The sequence below is a fragment of the Dreissena polymorpha genome, chromosome 5 (assembly GCF_020536995.1).
Source record: "Dreissena polymorpha isolate Duluth1 chromosome 5, UMN_Dpol_1.0, whole genome shotgun sequence".
Lineage (NCBI taxonomy): Eukaryota > Metazoa > Mollusca > Bivalvia > Myida > Dreissenidae > Dreissena > Dreissena polymorpha.
This window is the reverse complement of record NC_068359.1, coordinates 51,223,858-51,240,819: the sequence shown is the minus strand read 5'-3', so window position 1 is coordinate 51,240,819 and position 16,962 is coordinate 51,223,858. Positions and strand designations below refer to the sequence as shown.

Below are 16,962 nucleotides of genomic sequence, written 5' to 3'. Positions count from 1 at the left end.
TAAACAAAACATATTTGTATTATACTTTAGATAAATATACTTTTGTTGGTATGTGTTTCTGTGATAATAACTTTGTCAATATTTATTGAAGTATAAAGGAACCGATTATTTGTTTAGCTATTGATCGCCAACTTGGGCAATCGAGATAATAATCTAAATATACTACCTATCAGTTTTGATCATTTCATGCATAATTCCGTTATATCTAAACATTTACTTTTACGCGAGATTAAATAAAAAAAAAACACAACAATTTGAATCTTGATCGTCTTTAAGATAATTATTTATTGAAACAATTACTGTAACATATAATAATTAAACAATTATTAAATCGGGTGCCGTTTGTCCTACAATCATTGAAATCGGATATACTCACTCTAAATGACTTCGAGTTCCCTTGCAGTCGTTGTAATGTTGATTAAACATGAATAATTCAGATAAGTCAATGTCCTAGGTATATGTGGCATTGGCTGTCGATACCTGTATTCACGAACTGTTTTTTTTTAATCGCATCCAATAAATAGTATACTTCGTAACAGCATGTCCATCGTGTTCTTGTTACGTTATCTTTAGGATATCACGGAATATTGAGCGTCCTGTTTACCATTCTGAAAAAATGCTATGAGGCATGGTTGTAGGAGATGGAACCTTTCAAATAAGCCGCGCTTAGGGACAACGGGGTTAATGCATTAGACACATGTGCGTGGGCGTTCTGTGAAAACGGGGCTTAATGCACGCGACACATGTGGGCGGCGCTCTGTGAAAACTGGACTTAATGCACGCGACACATGTGGGCGGCGCTCTGTGAAAACGGGGCTTAATGAACGCGACACATGTAGGCGGCGCTCTATGAAAACGGAGTTTAATGCACGCGACACATGTTGGCGGCGATCTGTAAAAACGGGGCTTAATGCACGCGACACATGTGGGCGGCGCTCTGTGAAAACGGGGTTAAATGCACGCGACACATGCAGGCGGCGCTCTTTGAAAACGGGGTTTAATGCATGCCACAAATGTGGGCGGCGCTCTGCAGAAACGGGGCTTAATGCACGCGACACATGTGAGCGGCGCTCTGTGAAAACGGGGTTAAATGCACGCGACACATGTAGGCGGCGCTCTTTTTGGAAAACGGGGTTTAATGCATGCGACAAATGTGGGCGGCGCTCTGTGAAAACGGAGCTTAATGCACGCAACAAACGTGGGCGGCGCTCTGTGAAAACGGGGCTTAATGCACGCGACACATGTGGGCGGCGCTCTGTGAAAACGGGGCTTAATGCATAGTGGAGCCATGTGAACGAATCAAACCAACTAGATTGGAATGAACGCTGTTCTAGCTTTTTCTTCCCGAATGTACGCTTAGGACAAGCAAATTCGTTGAATTGATATCCTCCGCCAAAAAAGGTCATAACTCTGTTATTAACGGATGGTGTACAATTCCATTTGGCGTGTATCATTCTGTTATACATTTATATACCCATACCAAGTTTCAATGAAATCCGCCAAAGCACTTCCAAGATATGGCTCCGGACGGACGGGCGGAAAGACGGACGGACGGACAACGCCAAAACAATATCCCTTCGCCTATGGCGGGGATAAAAAGCAAAATTTCGAGGCTGATGAGGAATACTCATTTTGAACATTAAACAATTACATGTTTGATATTGTTTCAATGATTTCCAATCAAATAATAACTATTATACTAAGAGAACAAAAATATTTTCAATCAAATTTATGTTTTTCACGCGTATATTTACTCAAAATTGTTTTAAGTGGCAGTTACCTTTGAATTAAAGCGTTCAATTAAAAATAAAAGAAAAGCCCGTCCTTAATCAAAACACCGACAGTGCAGAAAAGTCACGGAAAAGAACAATAAAACAAATAACGACAGACAGACAGACAGACATTTTATTCAAGACTTGTACATAGTACATCGTCTAAACACATACATTAACAAATAACATGTCAACATGCTAAGACATTTTCTTTTCCGCATTTCCGATAAAAAAAAAAAAAAAAAATAATAATAATAACAACAACAAATCAACAGGAAAGAAAAAAGGTGTGAAGTAAACATATATGACAATGCCATCTCTGTAGTGGAGATGAGCTAGTAATGAATATACATTTCAATTTGCAAAATATATTTATACAGACGCGGTTAACAATTTCAATAAATACAACTACTATTTGTTCTATGCGTATTTAATCACAGTTAACAATTTTAATGTAAATACAATTACATGTTTTGCAATCGATCAGTTCAAACAATTGCTCCATGTGTATTAATACATAAATAGATCAACAAACATTCACGTATTGGATATATCAGGAGCATTTAAAATTTTAGACCGCATAGTGAGTGATTCTTTTATAAAAAGTGATAGCTTAATAAGTTCTGCTCTGTTACTTGATTTAAGTAATTCTAAATATTTATATACTGATGCCCTTATATAGTATTTACGTTTGATATATTTTTTTCTTATTAGTTCATATCTTGGAAACACACATACGAAGTGATATTCATCTTCTATATCGTTTGTGCTACAAATTAAACAGTGTCGTTTCTGTCTCGGAGTATTATTTCTTGCATATCTACCTGTCTGAATACGTTATGGATGTGCCGACATGCGCAGTCTACAAAAATAAAATCTTAGACTTTTGGGAAGAGCATCAAGATATATTTCATACTCCAGCGTTTGTTTGAATTGCATATAGATTTCTAAAACAGAGCTCTTTTCTAGGGTACCAAACCATTCTTGTTTGAAGGTGTCAATCACACGTTGTTTAAAAATGTTTACGAATTCTTTAGGGTTAATGTTGTAAAAGTTATTAAACACATCAGCAAAACCATGGTTTTCCAACATCAACTTAATATTATATACCCAGGTACGGCTACCTTTCAAACAGTTATCAAGTGCTTGTTCGTAAACCTTTTTTAAAATAATATTATCTGTAGCTATAAGCTTAAACCAATAATTTAACATACGGATGTACCTATTTACACATAGTAGGTATCTACCCAATTCACCATAAACTGTTGCATTGCAAGTATTAGGTGTACTCTTTCGATTTCTTTCGATTTTGAATATCCCTATGTTTATGCTGCATAATTTAACGTAGATCCAACAAAGGTATCGAATAATTGGCAATAAGTTCTAGTTTTTAAATCAAATTTATTACACTTACTTAATAAAACATTCATAGCTTTAAGTGCCTTACCCACTAAGTGCTCTTGATATAGGTTAAAATTACCAGTATAGTTAAACACAGTACCTAGGTAATTAAAAGCATTAACTACTTCATTTCGGTGCCCATTATAATGCCATTTTTCAGATTCTAAAAGGCCTCCACGTTTCCGGAAAACCATAATTTTCGTTTTTTCAATGTTTACATTTAAACCCCATGAATCACAATATTGACAGAGCTTATTTAAAAGATATTGAACTTCACTAGGTGTTTTACCAATAATCGCCATATCATCGGCAAAAAGCAAAAGAATTAAAACAATGTCATCAATAGGCATACCAGATTGAACATCTTGTTGAAGGAACATTTCTAAATCTTCAACAAATAGGCAAAACAATAATGGGGACATTACCTCCCCAACGGCGAAATTAAAATAATCAGAGTAGTTAGAGCATGATTTAACACATGATTTTACATTACAATACATATCCTTAACAATTCTTAAAATTTTGCCCTGTATTCCAGAATTATACAATTTTAGCCACATACCATTTCTATAAATTGAATCAAAACATTTCATCATATCAACAAAAATAACGTAAAGCCTTTTGTTTACAAACAAATAATCCTGAACAAGAGACAAGAGAGTAAATATAGCGTCAACTGTAGAGCGCCCCTTGTGGAATCCAAATTGGGCGTCGGAAATTATATTATTTTGTTCACATACATGCTCTATACGTTTATTTAAAACTGTAGTAAATATTTTAGATAAACAACTTACAAGAGTTATGCCCCTGTAATTATTAACGTCAGTAGTTGAACCTTTTTTATGTAATGGAAAAATAATTCCCTTTGTCCACTTCTCGGGGAAAAAGCCCGAATCAATAATTTTGTTAAAAATCTCACATAGATGACCTGATAAAATATCAAAAGTTTCAATAAAGTACTCGTTTTTGTCAATAAAGTACTCGTTTAACAAGTTATCACATCCAAAAGCTTTGTTACGTTTCAGCGATTTCACAGCAGTAATGATTTCTTCTGTGGTAATCGGATTATCAAGTTCAGGGTAAACAGTATTCGGTATATTAAAATCATTGTTATATTGAAATTCTCTGCCTCTTCATTTACACAATCGAATAAATTTCCCCCTAAATTCATGAAATAATCTCGAAAATCATTAAACGTTATATTTCCAGTGTTTTTACTTGAAAATGATTTGAAGTGTTTCCAAAATCCTTTGGCCGACTGTTTTTCATACGTTCAAGTTCACGCATTTGCTTCTTAAAGTTAGCATTCTGTTTCTTCCTTATGATCTGTTTGTAATGTGATTTACATTCACATAGATTAATTCTATTTAGTTCCGATTTTTCGTTATTAAAACTATTTAAGGCGTTTATGTAAATATCTCTAGAAATTTTGCTTTCAGTATTAAACCATTCAGTATCAAAGCGCTTACACTCATAAAAATACGTACTTTCTTTATAAAAACATTTTTTGGAAAATAGTGGGTTTGCAATCTCTTGCAAAATATTTGTAAAGTCACTAAGCATACTGTCGACAGATAATCTATCAGTACAATTTGTGTTATTAACAATCTCATTAAAGTTTGAAAGATTTGCAATAACACCCGATCGAATTGATCTCTTAACTGTTCATTCCATTTAAATTTTGTTTCTGTAAAAGACGAATCTACTGAAATAACGCAATGACATTTACTTGTGCCCCGGCTTTATGAAACCTCACAAGGGATCTGGAACACTATTCCATTAACGATAAGGCAGTCAGAGACATTGGATTTGTTCAAAAGAAACCTGAAGACATTTTATTTTAGGAAGTTCGACACACTGTGTTAAATTGTATAAACTTTTTAATGTTCTCATTTAATGTGTGTTTTAAACCCCACAATCAATGCACTCACTAATTCATTCATTATTTATTTATCTACTTATTGATTTTTTTACTTAATTTAAGTAGTGTTTTGTTTTATTTATTTAGTTTGGTTATTTTAAAGTGTTATCAGATTTTAGTTACTGCTTATATTTATATGGTGTCAGCTTTTTACCTCGTAACTGTTATGAATTTTATGTCATATTTACATGTACAACGCCATTGAATATGCACGCATAAAAATTGGCGTTTAATCAAATAAATAAGTTTCAAGTTTCAAAGGACATTGACACATCACTATTCGGAAACCTCGGAGCAGACGGAAAGGGCACATGGATTCTGCAATGACGGCGCGTGAGTACATTTTTGGATTAAAATGAAGCCAATAGAATTATCTTGATGTCACCATAAACAAGAAATATCTTTAAAAAAAGATATAACGGCGTTGATTGTGGTCGATGTTTATGAACGATTAAAAGTTATCTCTATGAGATAAAAAGTAGCGGATGCCTTTTTTCTGCGAAGTTCTTAGCTACATCACAAGCAAATCAATTACGGGGTGTTGCGCCAGATTTCGTGGCTTATTATGCTTTATGTGATATTATACTCAGATATCTATATTTACAGAATAGAAAAACACAAGAAACATGAAAATAAACGAGTGCATATAGGTCAGCCGGCAATACTCAAATCTTATTTAATTGCATAATTATAGTATAGTGAATTATTGTGCTCATGCTTAATAAACTGGTCTAAATGGATAAATATTTCTAATTAATTTTATCAAAATTGGTCCTTATCATGCCAATGTTGAAACCTTATTAAAAATCGATGATTGACATACCACAATAATATCGCCGAATATCTTTATTTAGTATCTTTCTGATCAAAACAGACTTCAAGTGCACAAAGTTTACGAGACGGCGTTTATATAAAGATTTCTGCAACTGACCGCAAACTGACAAACTGACCTTGATACCTTGCGGATTGGAATGCAATGCATTACAGTCACTACGTTATTGTCAGTAAGACCGGTGTAAGAACGCGAAAGCCACATGGCTTATCAGGCGTTATAATAAAATGCATTTTCAAGCATTTCTATGTGAAAGATCGGTACTGAAAATTGGCATGCACATAGAAAATAGGTTTATAAGTATCGAGAAGTGCTTATTTGTCGCGATGTTAACAGTAAACGTTGTCTTATAGGTTACAATACACTAAATGATCGCTTCATGTAGGGCTGTACTCTCTAAAAAAATATCATAGTTGACAGGAAGGCATGTTTTACACTTTTTACCATTATTCAGGTGTTATCTTGCGGAGATAATGGTAGGGCATGAATAGGTGTTCACTACTGAATCCCTGAAATATGATACACTTGAAGACTATAGTAAACCATTGCACTAGAAAAGGTTACATTCCACTAAGAAACGGCCGAAAAAAAAAGTTGCAAAAACAGTCGATTTTGATTTGTGTCAAGTTCTTTCTTGCATTGTACATGACATATCTTTTTTATTGCATAAATCGATTCCGCTTAGGATGGCCTTTAAGAAAAGGTATGGTTATGGGGGTCTCTATGTGCAAAATGTTGCATTTATTTTCGCTCAAAGTTGTCGCTTTTACATTGAATTATATAGGGAAACTATTTGGTGTATTATGACCTAAACCTTGGAATTAGGTCAGAAATGTGCGTTTTGTTTGTGTTTTCACTGTTTCTTCTGTAGAATAATCGTGGAGAGTGTTTCATTTATAAATCGCATATTAACTAAATTTTCAAAAGTGATGTATAGATTTACATTTTGTAGACCGAAATTGTCTGTTAATGTAATTCTACTTGGTATGAATTGGTGTGTTTAAATGAAATAATGATCAAATGTGAAGTGACCCATTCACGTGACATTGACCGATGTTGTGTCAGGCCAGATTTACCATGCCCATGTTTGTCCTGTGTCAGTGACCATGTGATTCGTAAGTAAAGGACTTTATGTCATTGTTTCAGCAAGTAGCTTTATATAATAATGTACTAAATTGTGTCAATTTGACCTGCAGTAGTGAAGTTGCACGACAAAAAGTACTTTACTGTACATGTATTTGTGAAGTTGTGTAAGTTTACACATGGCACATGAAATTAATGGTGAAAGGCATGGATGGGTGATGGAGAGGGGGGATGAGTAGAAGTGCTGCAATAAGTAATAAGTGTCAAGTGTCATTGATTAAAAAACATATTATAAAGTATTCAAGCAAGGTTAACAATAAGCTTGAGATACAAACATGTACATTGCATATAATTTGGCTAGTGCAAGGTTTAAAATATAAATCACAATTTGCTAACAACATTTATGAGTAAATAAGTAATTTCAAATTTGTGAAAATTGGGGAAGGTAGCATGCGCTGTTGCGCTCTCGAAATATATTGATTCTTAAATTAATTGTATGTTTTCCTGGTGTATCAACTCACCTAAAATGAAGAAATTGAAATAAAAAGAGAATAATATCGCGTTTCACCATTTTCACGTGCAAAAAGATGAAACCATAACTGCACCACGTGCAAACGCGTCTGATTTTCACGGATGAATGATTGTATCGTTATCTTGCATAGAATATAGTCAAATGAGAAAAGTCTCCATTTATTTATCTATATTTATATGAGAAAGAAATTGTTCAGTGTAAATAATAAGTAACCCAAAAGTTCGCCGTGGTGTAATGGATATGGAGGTCATGGTTCTCTGAGAACCTAGGTTTTCAGAATTACGCGTCGGACGGCGTAAACTTGCTCGTTTGGAATACGGGACACTTATTATTCAGGACGCAGGATCAATGATGTTCACATACGTTTACACACGAGCTGGACAGAATAAAAACACGTCGTTCAGAACTTTATTTTTGCAGATATCTCAAGTTATTGAAAAATGTTTGCAAAGTCTTTAGTGCATAAGTTGTTCTTGCAATGTTGCCGATATCTTACGATTGATTAATACATTATTACACATAAACAATAGAGATAAAACCTTTTTGCACAATCACCAAAATCAGTTCAATCAATGCTAAATCGTGTGTATAATTATTGTAATAAATGGGGGACTTAAAATACGTACATAAAAACAAAAGCTATGATATTTAAACGCGGTAAACATACCCATCACCAATATATACTGGCGACTCACCAATAGAGACAGTTTTCACTTTTAAATATATAGGTATAACCCTGTATAAAAACGGCAACTGGTTTAGAACGCAGACATGCATTGCTCAACATGCATCATGTTCATCATTCAATCTGTTTAAAGTAATCAATTATGCTGAATTCTCTATTTAAAAGAAATGTCAATTATTCGACACACTGGTTGGTTCGGTATTGAACTTTGGCTCACAAGTTTGGGGTTACCATAAAGCTGAAGATATAGAAGTCATTCATGCAAAGTTCTTACGAAGGACCCTAACTGTCAAAAGGTAAAAAAAACTTCTGTGTGAGTACGGTGAGCTCGGTCGCTGGCCTTATGTATTACTCGACAACTCACCCTATTAAAATATTGGATATCGAATTCACTTATTCGCACCAGCTCTATATTCGGGACAAGAGCCGAATGTCGATGTCAGAGCTGGATCGACATTCGCCCCAGCTTAATATTCGGGACTAATGTCGAATGTCGATGTCAGAGATGGCTCGACATTCGCCCAAGCTCGATATTCAGGACTAGTGCCAAATGTCAATGTCAGAGCTGGCTCGATATTCGTTAAAGCTCGATATTTGGGTCTAGTGCCGAATTTCTATGTAAGAACTGGCTCGAAATTCGCCCCAGGTCGATATTCGTGACAAGTGCCGATTGTCGATGTCAGATCTAGCTCGAAATTCGCCCCAGCTCGATATTCGGGACTGATATCGCATGTCGATGTCAGAGCTGGCTCGACATTCACCCCAGCTCAATATTCGTGACTAGTGCCGATTGTCGATGTCAGATCTTGCTCGAAATTCGCCCCAGCTCGATAATCGGGACTATTGCCAAATGTCGATGTCAGAGCTGGCTCGATATTCGTCCCAGCTCAATATTCGATACTAGTGTCGAATGTCGATGTCAGAGCTGGCTCGACATTCACCCATGCTCGATATTCGCGACTTGTATCGAATGTCGATGTCAGAGCTGGCTCGACATTCGCCCCAGCTCGATATTCGGGACTGGTGCCTATAATCGATGTCAAAGCTGGCTCGACATTCGCCCCAGCTCGATATTCGGGACTAGTGCCGAATTTCGATGTCAGAGCTGGCCCCGACATTCGCCCCAGCTCGATATTCGGGACTAGTGCTCGACATTCACTCGATATTTAGTACTAGTGTCGAATCTCGATGTCAGAGCTAGATCGGCATTCGTACATCTCGATATTCAGGACTACTAGTGCCGAATGTCAATGTCAGAGCTGGCTCGACATTCGTCTCAGCTCGATATTCGGGACTTGTTCCAAATGACGATGTCAGAGCTGGCTCGACATTCGCCCCAGCTCGATATTCGGGACTAGTGTCGAATGTCGATGTCAGAGCTGGCTCGATATTCATCCCAGCTCGATATTTGGGACTAGTGTCGAATGTGGATGTCAGAGCTGGCTCGATATTCATCCCAGCTCGATATTCGGGACTAGTGTCGAATGTGGATGTCAGACCTAGCTCGACATTCGTCCCAGCTCGATATCAGGGATTAGTGCCGAATGCCAATGTCTAGCCTGCCCCAACATTCGCCCCAGCCCGATATTCAGGACTTGTGTCGAAAGTCGATGTCAGTGCTGGCTCGACACTCGTCTCAGCCCAATATTCGGGACTTGTGTCGAATGTCGATGTCAGAGCTAGCTCGACAGTCGCCCCATCTCGATAGTCGATTGTCGATATCAGTGCCAACTTTACGCACCTTTATTCATGATTCCTTGTGCACTGATCATTTCAAACGACCCTTAAAATAACAACAAAAAACTCGACCGGGAAGCTAAAGTCTTAAAATAGTTACAACTAAGCCAAACTGAAGGGATTTCCCAAATTTTACGAACGGAAAATTTCTGTCCCCACTGAGTTTAGTTACTGATTATTTATAATTATGTTGATCAGTTTTATGGGCGAGTGTTTAAGCAAGAGTTTGAAGGTATTTACAATTTAGTTGACTAAGGCAGTAAATGCAAATAAATCATAAAGAAGATTCTTAAAATGGGATTGTTTCTTAAATCAGTACGGTTTGTTGTTATAGATCCATAATCTGCAGGAATTATGACTGCTGCATGAATATACTAGTATGAGTGCAAATACACTATGGAAAGTTATTGTTATTATCCAAATATTCTTACTGATTAAGCGGTCTTTTATATCTAAATACCTGATCGTTCGTTATAAACATGGGAGAGCACCCACGAGCGAATATATTTATACCTGTAAGCGTGGTCGATTTACTAAACTGTTCATTCTGAATATTTTAACATAGAACGGTAGCATTATTCGAACGCGAGAAGAGGTTGCAACAAATTCGTGCTTCGCTTGCTTGGTACATGTATTTAAACACGAAATCCGATATGGTTTTCGGTACTCTGCTTATGTATCGATACAACATCGTTGCAATACATTTCCAATTATTTAATGGAGCCATCCAACAGATTTTGGCATGTATTAAAGCTTGCTATTAAATGCTTTAAATGTTTTATATTGATGAATTTAAACATTTGAACTAAAAATCTCCAGTAACAAAAAATGATACAATTTAAAAAAGGAAAAAAGTAACCCTCAACAGGGCTCGAACCACTGACCCTTGGATTCCTGGAGGCCTGGACCACTCGGCCATCCACGCTCATGTTTAGAGCTGATGTATTTTTTTAACTGTAAGTAGTTTCCTAAAAATTCGTTTCGCGTCGATACGACGCTTTATCTGTTGGACGGCCCATTTAATTCACGCTTAAGTGTAAAGTATCTAAGAAAGTTTTAAGAATGTTGATATCAACCAGTGTTGAAAATGGGTATGTGAAAACGAAACTAGGATTAGATTTATATAGGTTTATTTTGTGATTCTTGTAGTTGGGTAAATATACACTTGGTGGAGACAAAGTGGTCCACACATTTTACAGGACTTCACAACGGGTAAGATCAACTTGATTACATCGGTTGAATGCACTACCATTAAACATTATAAAATGAAGCGTTTTTGGTATTCAATATTATCTGACAATTTATAGTAAATATGTTAACGAAACTAAACGTCATCTGCACATCCAACTTTAATATCATACATAATGTGTGTGTTATAATGCAAGGTACTTGTATTATGTAATTGCATTTAAACTAAAAACGCTTAAATACAACATGGAGTGATATTTTTGTTATCAATAAAAATCGACACAATAGCATTGTTTTTATTATTTGACCTGAAAATGAATCATGACAAAACGGTCAAATGACATTTTTCGTGCATGTTTTCGAATGCATAACTCATATTACCTGATAGGAACAACGCGTATACCCTTAATCATATGACACTGCTAATGTCTTTGTTATAAAAGTAGTTCAATATGAAACCAAACTGATATATTAAGCCGAAACGTTCTTATCGCTGCCCTTATGGAAGTACTGTTTCTAACATGCTGTTATTAACTTATTAGAAATTGAATATATAGTATGCACCTTTAAAATATATTTCAAACTTATTTAGTTACCGTTTTAAATATTAACAAAAACTGTTAACACCGCAAATTATTTTTTCAGTGCCAATCAAACATAGAACGCACTCAATAGCCCTTATTTGTGTGTATTTGTGCTATCTTATGTTATTCTATTATTGTATCGACACATAACACGTTGCGCTCTTATATCTTGTTACAAAAACACACATTTTACACACTTTGTTTATATAATTATTATGATGTTATCCAAATAAAAAAGGACAGTCGATTAGTGATAATTTATCCATTGACATTCGGCCAAACTTTTTATGTGTTCACTGGTCGAGGCAGGGCTTTTTACATAATTAAAAAGTAAATAGTTGCAGTAATTGGTATACGTGTACATGTATATTAGTTTATATTAATGCAGAAAACCTCAAAATGCCTCCCAAGCTTAAGGGGCCAACACCTAATAAGGCACAGAATGATGAGAGTAAAAAGGACAAAGACATCAAGGAACTGCGGATTAGGGTCGAATACTTGGAGAAAAATATGGATCTGTAAGTTTATCAACATCTTTACTAACATACTATCTCATGTTGCAATACAATTTCTAATTATATCATAGTGATTTTTAAATATAATAATCTAATTAATTATTTATTTTTAAAATATTAATTAGTTTTTTTTATGTTATTATATTTCAGAAAGTTTTTTCAAAAGACATCTGGTTCTGGAATTGTGTAAGCCGATTTTTGGGACACGAAAACTGGAATGTTCCCTCTGTATATATTGAGCACACATCAATTGTTCAGTTTGCCTTCCAAGACGTAAGGTTTTTTTATCTTACGAAATTGAAAGCTGGGTCTCAATTTTTAGGTTTGATACTTAAAAAGTTACAACAAAGCAGTATTACCCTAAACACCTGTCACATTTACTTAAGATATCTCAGTGAAATTTACTAGAACTACAAATGACTGTAAAACTGAACAATGTGGAAAACTGCATGCACACGCAAAAAAGTTAAAAGCGATTTGTATACAAGCCATGTTTGGATTTTATTAAAGATACTACTATAAGATCATGCTACCAAACTCAGCATCAGCTCACACAAACTTGAAAAAAACTAGACAATACCAACATATGCATGTTTATGATATACTTAGTACTATGAAAATGTAGTACTTTTGAGGTAACAGAAAAAACCCTTTGTTTAGTTAAACTCTTAATGAAATTGAGATAACTATGTAAATTACCGAAATAGTAAAAACTTATGAATGTTCAAAAATTTTCAATAAAGCATAGCAGTGGTAAGGTATGTTGTGTCCAGTGAAAAATATGGAACAGTTACTACTGCATTAGGTATAATTTAACAGTTCTTTCTGACTCGATCAGATTCTTAAAGAAAGTTTTGTAAATGCATTTCTTGTTTCGCCCCAAATAGGCGGCACATAGCATTCATACCGTAGATCCGGCTTTCCGTCCGTCCGGATGTCCATCCGAACATTACTGTCTCAGCCATAACTTGTCCATATTTGGATGGATTTCAAAGTAACTTGGTCAAATGCAACCCTTTATGCGATGATGTGCCACATGCTACAATAATGGTACCACCTTCAAGGGCAAGGGCACACTTAAAGGTCAACGGATTGAAATGATACACATTGAGAATTATTTAGAAGATATTTGAAGCGTGTTTAAAATTGAGGACTCATTATTAAACTTTTTGTCTGATCTGCAATGAGTGTAGTTTCAAGAACATGTAGATTCTATCATTTCGCCGTGACAGAACAGACTCGCATCCGTGCGGTAAAACTCGGTCAATCTAAGACGAGATTCGTTGGACGTTCGCGCGTAAAACACGGCTAAATATTGGAACGTCACGTAGGGTGAATCAAGATGCTGATGACTACTGATTGTATTTATTCAATAGCGATGAGAATAAAATGTGTATGCATTGACTTAATGATTTAGTCTTTTGCGTTGATCTGAATCGCGAGGAAAGCTAGAAACTCTGAATAACACTTTTGTTTAGTTTATTTTCTTACAGTCTATACATAGTTCGGCCATTGCGGACGTCAAAAGTATATCTATAAACATTAACACTTATGGTATGTTATGATTGACATCGTTATTGTTATCTGCATCGCAGTTATAATCTAAACAAAATAGTTATTAATAATAAATTGATAAGAAACTCTGCAAAATATTGTTCGGTGTTACTATGTGTGTTAAAGATATTATTATTGCTTATTATAAACGCTTAATTTACACATTATTAACGTTGTGTTACTGCAAAAGTATGCTTTCTTAACTGGTTTTTGTTGAACAAATGCAATAAATTTGCTTTCCACATGGAAGAAGTTCAGCAAGTTTGATTGACGTTCAATTTTCCAGCTACATATATAATCACAAGAAATTTATGTTAACAGTAAGTTTAGTTAGCTAAGACGAAAAAAGTACAATACAATGATGCCATTTATTGACAGTTCGATCAGTTGCTGCATTTAATATTTAATCGAAAAATAAAATACCCAACGTTTGTTTTGATTGTATAATAACGTCATGATGTCACTATGGTATAAAGCTTGCATGTCGTCATTTCAAATATAGAGAATAATAGGTTAGTGTTTTTGTTTTCTAAGCCTCGCATGATAAACCTGATCTATAATCAACACTGACCTATTATTCTATTTATCCCACTTTTTATTAAGTACACTTTTTTTATTTAAACAAAATAAGTATTCATGAGTGTTTGTCGTACTTTGATAATGACTGTAGTGTAACCAAGGTCAGTGTATTACTCCGCGTTCCAAAAATAACCGCTGATCAAATAATCATTTTTTTAAATCAGAATATCGTTCTGTAACAAAGTTTCGAGCGTTATTAATTACAATTTTATCATATTGAATTGCAAATCTTTAAGTTTTATGATATCAATATGACATTAAGTTGTTATATACAAGGAACTACATTTGTTTACAACGTAGCCTAACACCACACACAATTCACTTTCGATATCAAACTATCGAGTCGATCACGAGGTGCACAATATTTGCTTCTTTGTTATAATATGTGGTTATTTCGTGACGAAATAACAAAGATTACTTGGATTTAAGATAATTATATACATTAACATTTTGAATGTTGAAAGTGAAACCAAAGAATTGTGAGGCAAAGTTGTTCGAACTAGAGAAAGACATTTGCTGGTGAAGTGACTGGGTGGGGCGAACATCAAGATCAACTTGTTCGACGGTAGACAGTGGTTGTCTAGGCTGCATTTCGACCATAGTTTCGGTGCGTGAAGGTGAACAAGAGGAATCTGTTGGATTGTTACATTTACTGGACTGAGCAAGAATGAACACTTTTGCTGCTGTTCAACAGATATGTTGGAATAATTGGTTATGGACTGGACATTTTTGTGCCCTGTTATGGCCATGGTTTCAGTGGGTGGAATGCTTGCATTTCGAAGTTTTTGGACCAGGAATTTGCGAACTGAGTGGTTTGTTATTCTCTTGTGCTTGAGAAAGCCGGCGTCTTTTGCCATGGCCTTCAGCATCTGACCTAACTTGTTGACACCCAATTGTTGACGCAAGAATCACCGGGGTGCAGTGTCATTTGTGCGTATTGCCAGGTAGAAAAGATGCTTTGAAGAAAAATCAGATGAACGCATATCCGAATACAGGTTGTAAATGAACACAGGATTTCTTGGTCCAGACGATTGTTTTCTACGGTAAAAGGGGAGCAACTCGAACTGACTTCTTCAAAGGGGAGCAACAACAACAGAACCTATTTGCATAGTGTTAATTTTACCTAATACAAGGTTTTAATGACAATAAATGACAAAAAACACGTTTTTTTGCTACTTTCCTTTGTTTTAAGGTCATTAAGATTGACAAACATTTGAGATTGTCTTTATAATTGATGCACATGGCAAATACAGGTGACGAGGTGCGTAGGAAAAAGTAGTCCCGGTTCGGCAGTTGATGACGTTATATCGTGCCATTGATTATAGCCTTGCCGTTGATTATAGATGAAATTTAATAAACGGGGCTTTAATCAACCGATTTCGCTGTAAAAGTGGGATAAAATCATATAGTGATGGCGTTATAAAGTTTTCATAAACAAAGAAGACAACTTTTCAATGATGACGGTGACGGTAGAGATGACCATCATGATGGTGATGATAGAGGTGACGATGGCAATGTTGATAGTTCATTTGTTGTATGACGAGGATTTACATGACGCTATTGTTGAATATTATATACATTACAATGATAAAGAAGATGATAATGATGAAGACGATAGAGATTACGATAGTGATGAAGATGATAGAGATACGGATGGTGATAATAGAGATGACGATGGTGATATAGATGATAGAGATGATGATGATTATGAAGATGCTAGAGACGAGGAAGAAGATGAAGATGATATAGATTACAATGCTGCTGTTGATGATATAGATGAGAATGATGATGAATATGATAGAGATAGGGATGATATAGATAACGGTGATGATGTAGATGATAGAAGTGAGGATGTTGATGACGATGATCAAGATGAGATTAATGATGAAGATTATGGAGATGTTGATGGTAGTAATAATGATAGGAGTACCGATGGTGATGAAGATGATAGAGATAACGATGTTGATGAAGATTAGGATTACGATGATAAAGATGACGATGATTTTTAAGATAAAAGAGATGAGGATGAGGATAAAGATTATAGTGATGACAACGGTTATGAAGATCATAGAAGTAACGTTGGTGATGAAGATGATATAGATGGCGATGAAGATGATAGAGATGATGATGGTGTTTACGGGGACTTAAATTGAATTGAGCTGAAAATAATAATTATAACGAAGTCGATGCCACAATTGAAGAAGATGGCATTGATGACTATCAATATATTGGACTTAAATGGAAGAGACAATGAAGTCGATAATGGTGCTTAACAACGAGTGAATGCTATCTTTTATTTTGCAAATGAAACTATTAACATATATTTCACATACTGGTTTATTTTTGTAATTACACTTTTTTCTTGTTTATTTTTTCTTCTGAAATTACATAAACAAAACATATTTGTATTATACTTTAGATAAATATACTTTTGTTGTTATGTGTTTCTGTGATAATAACTTTGTCAATATTTATTGAAGTATTAAGGAACCGATTATTTGTTTAGCTATTGATCGCCAACTTGGGCAATCGAGATAATAATCTAAATATACTACCTATCAGTTTTGATCATTTCATGC

The 16,962-nt window shown here is 35.1% G+C and overlaps 1 protein-coding gene across 1 annotated transcript; it reads left to right on the top strand.

The window, feature by feature from the left end:
* The first annotated feature begins 15,840 nt into the window (after window positions 1-15,840).
* On the top strand, window positions 15,841-16,359 carry LOC127831213 (prostatic spermine-binding protein-like). The gene has a single exon (XM_052356202.1). The coding sequence runs from the start codon at window positions 15,841-15,843 to the stop codon at window positions 16,357-16,359; it is 519 nt and encodes a 172-aa protein (XP_052212162.1).
* The last annotated feature ends 603 nt before the right edge of the window (window positions 16,360-16,962 follow it).